The sequence below is a fragment of the Saprolegnia parasitica genome (genome assembly GCF_000151545.1).
Source record: "Saprolegnia parasitica CBS 223.65 unplaced genomic scaffold supercont2.1182, whole genome shotgun sequence".
In the NCBI taxonomy this organism is placed as follows: Eukaryota; Oomycota; class Saprolegniomycetes; order Saprolegniales; family Saprolegniaceae; genus Saprolegnia; species Saprolegnia parasitica.
Window position 1 is genome coordinate 1 of NW_012157576.1, and position 2,316 is coordinate 2,316.

Genomic DNA, 2,316 nt, shown 5'->3' on the forward strand with positions numbered 1-2,316 from the left:
TGCAGGAGCAGTGCACAACTTGCTTCAGCGAGGCTACACTACCAGCCCGGGCGCTGCTTGAGGTTCCAGACGGACGCGACATGGGGCTCACGCTCCGGATCGATGTTGGATCCTTTCAGGTACTCTTTGGCGTCGGTGGGCTTCATCGTCTTGATGCGGAAGCAGCGCAGGATGTCTGTCCAGCGGCCATTGCACGAGTCCACTTCACCGTGGCGGTAGAAGTACGTCATTTGGTAGCCGACGGCTAGACGTACAGCATTAGCCAACGACGTCAGCCTACCATCGCGGCCACGTACTGATGCACTTGAACGCATCGTCCAAGCATTGGGCGCACGAGATGTCGAGCGGCGCGTCGTCGTTGGCCGGCGGCTTGTCCATCCTTTCTGCTACTGCTGGATAAACCTCTGCTTTCGAATCGCATGCATTATAATTAGATAGAGTATCCGGATACGACACTGACGTGGCAGTCGATCCGACGGCCTTGGACGAACGTGCGGCGCAATGGTTGCGCCTCTGCGCCAACTCGGAGCGTAGACAGGTCGTCGTGACCCCCCTCGTTGTCTTCCTCGGCGATGACCGTCGATGAGCTCGTTTGGCGGTGCCCGACCTTGTTGTCCGGAGACGTTGATGCCCGCACGCGGTCAGGGTGGCCGTAGCAGCAGTTCTTACACTGGGCGTTGACGAGAATGCAGCGCTTGCAGACCATGTCGCCGCATCGATGGCACTCGACCTTGGTCTTGAGGCAGTGGAGCTTGGCATGGCACGACGCGCAGTGCGTCGATGGTGGCGACACGACCGTCGTACCCCGCGTCCGGATGCGATGCGCGAGCTGCGCCACGGACGCGGCTTGCGCCTTGAGCATCTTGCCCACAAGCACCGACGGTATGTGTCCGCCCATGTCGACGTTGACGACGTGCACGACGCGGGTCGTCGTTGGACTGAGCTCTGTGAGCACGTAACCCGACCGGCGCATTGTAGCGCGGAGCAACTGGTGACTCATCTCGAGGCACGGAAACCAAGGCAGCCGCACGGACGACGCGACACACGCCCAGCCGCGCGCGCCATGCAGATGGAAAGCGTCGTGGGCTTCAAGGTAGCAGATATCGCGCTGGTGAAAGAGGCTCGACGACGACAGTGGCAGCGCGAGCCAGTGCAACCCGACATAGTGGTAAGGGTCGTCGCAGTTGCCGCTGCTCAGCGGGCTCAATATGCACGCGTTCGACGCCTTGCGCGCCAACAAGCGCGCGTGGTCGAGGTACTCGGCTCTCTCGTCGACTCGGAAGAACGCAATCGCGTCCTCGAGCGCCATCTCGAGAGTTGTTTCGCCCGCATAGAACGCGTCCCGCACCAGAGGGTCGTTTGCTGTGTACACTTTTGTCTGGGACGGGTACGACGCCAGCGGTGCCCATGGCAGGCGGCTATTGTTCTCCAAGCGGGCACTCAAAATGAGGTCGCTGAGCGCGTGGTGGGCAAGGTCGAGAAGCGCATCGTGGTCTTCAATACTCACGTCAGGAATGGACACGCACGCTGGAGGGTGCGACTTCATTGAAAAATGCCTTGTGCACATAGGGCGATCGGGTGCAGCCGAGTTCAATTATTTGCTGCCAGTGACGCCAGCCGTAGCTACGCGCCGAGTGAACGTCTTGACCTCAAGCATGGTCGATGAGTTGCCTGCTCTACAATGCTCCACTGAATTTCAGCAGTAGCTTGAGGTCAGAGAGAAGATTTCGGCGATGCTCGTGACACATCGACGTCATGTACCAAAAAAATACTACCAGCCAGTCCATGGGGCAATCCCATGGGGCAAACCCGAGCCTCACGCACACAATCCATTGACAAGCCAGCACGTTGCGGCGGCAGTGTCGTCCTGCTTCCAACTGTCGATCAAGGTCAACCGATTTCCGGATACTGCATACCGGATATTGTAACAGTGCCCCGTGTGGTTCTAACAAATGGGGAGTACCAATTAGGTGGTGGGTGAAATACCGCACGCGCATTGGTCTAAAATCGCTCTAACACTGCCTTTTAGCAACCGCATTGGCTGATTTTTGGTCAAATGCAACACCCGCATTGGTCTAAAAGAAATAATTCAGTAACACGAAGTTCGAAGCTGTCAGATCGCGATCTTCGCGCAAGCGTTTTGGCGCTTCTGCACACTTGCGCTTGGCGACATGGAGCGCCAGTGAGCTTGCTTTATTGCCGCTCAGAGGAAGCCGCGACCCATTATGGTATGAAGGACAGTATATTGTCGTTCTTCAGTGGTCGGTGCCTAGATCGATTCCACGGGTTGATGCCAGCCTTGCCACACGCATCAAC

General features: G+C 57.9%; 1 protein-coding gene across 1 annotated transcript; it reads right to left on the minus strand.

Moving 5' to 3' along the window:
• Window positions 1-38: 38 nt before the first annotated feature.
• Window positions 39-1,546, minus strand: SPRG_18417 (hypothetical protein; the record flags this gene model as incomplete). Its single annotated transcript, XM_012357854.1, has 3 exons — window positions 39-244; window positions 297-369; window positions 452-1,546. 3 exons carry the CDS (start codon window positions 1,544-1,546, stop codon window positions 39-41), a joined length of 1,374 nt encoding a protein of 457 aa, XP_012213244.1.
• Window positions 1,547-2,316: the final 770 nt, after the last annotated feature.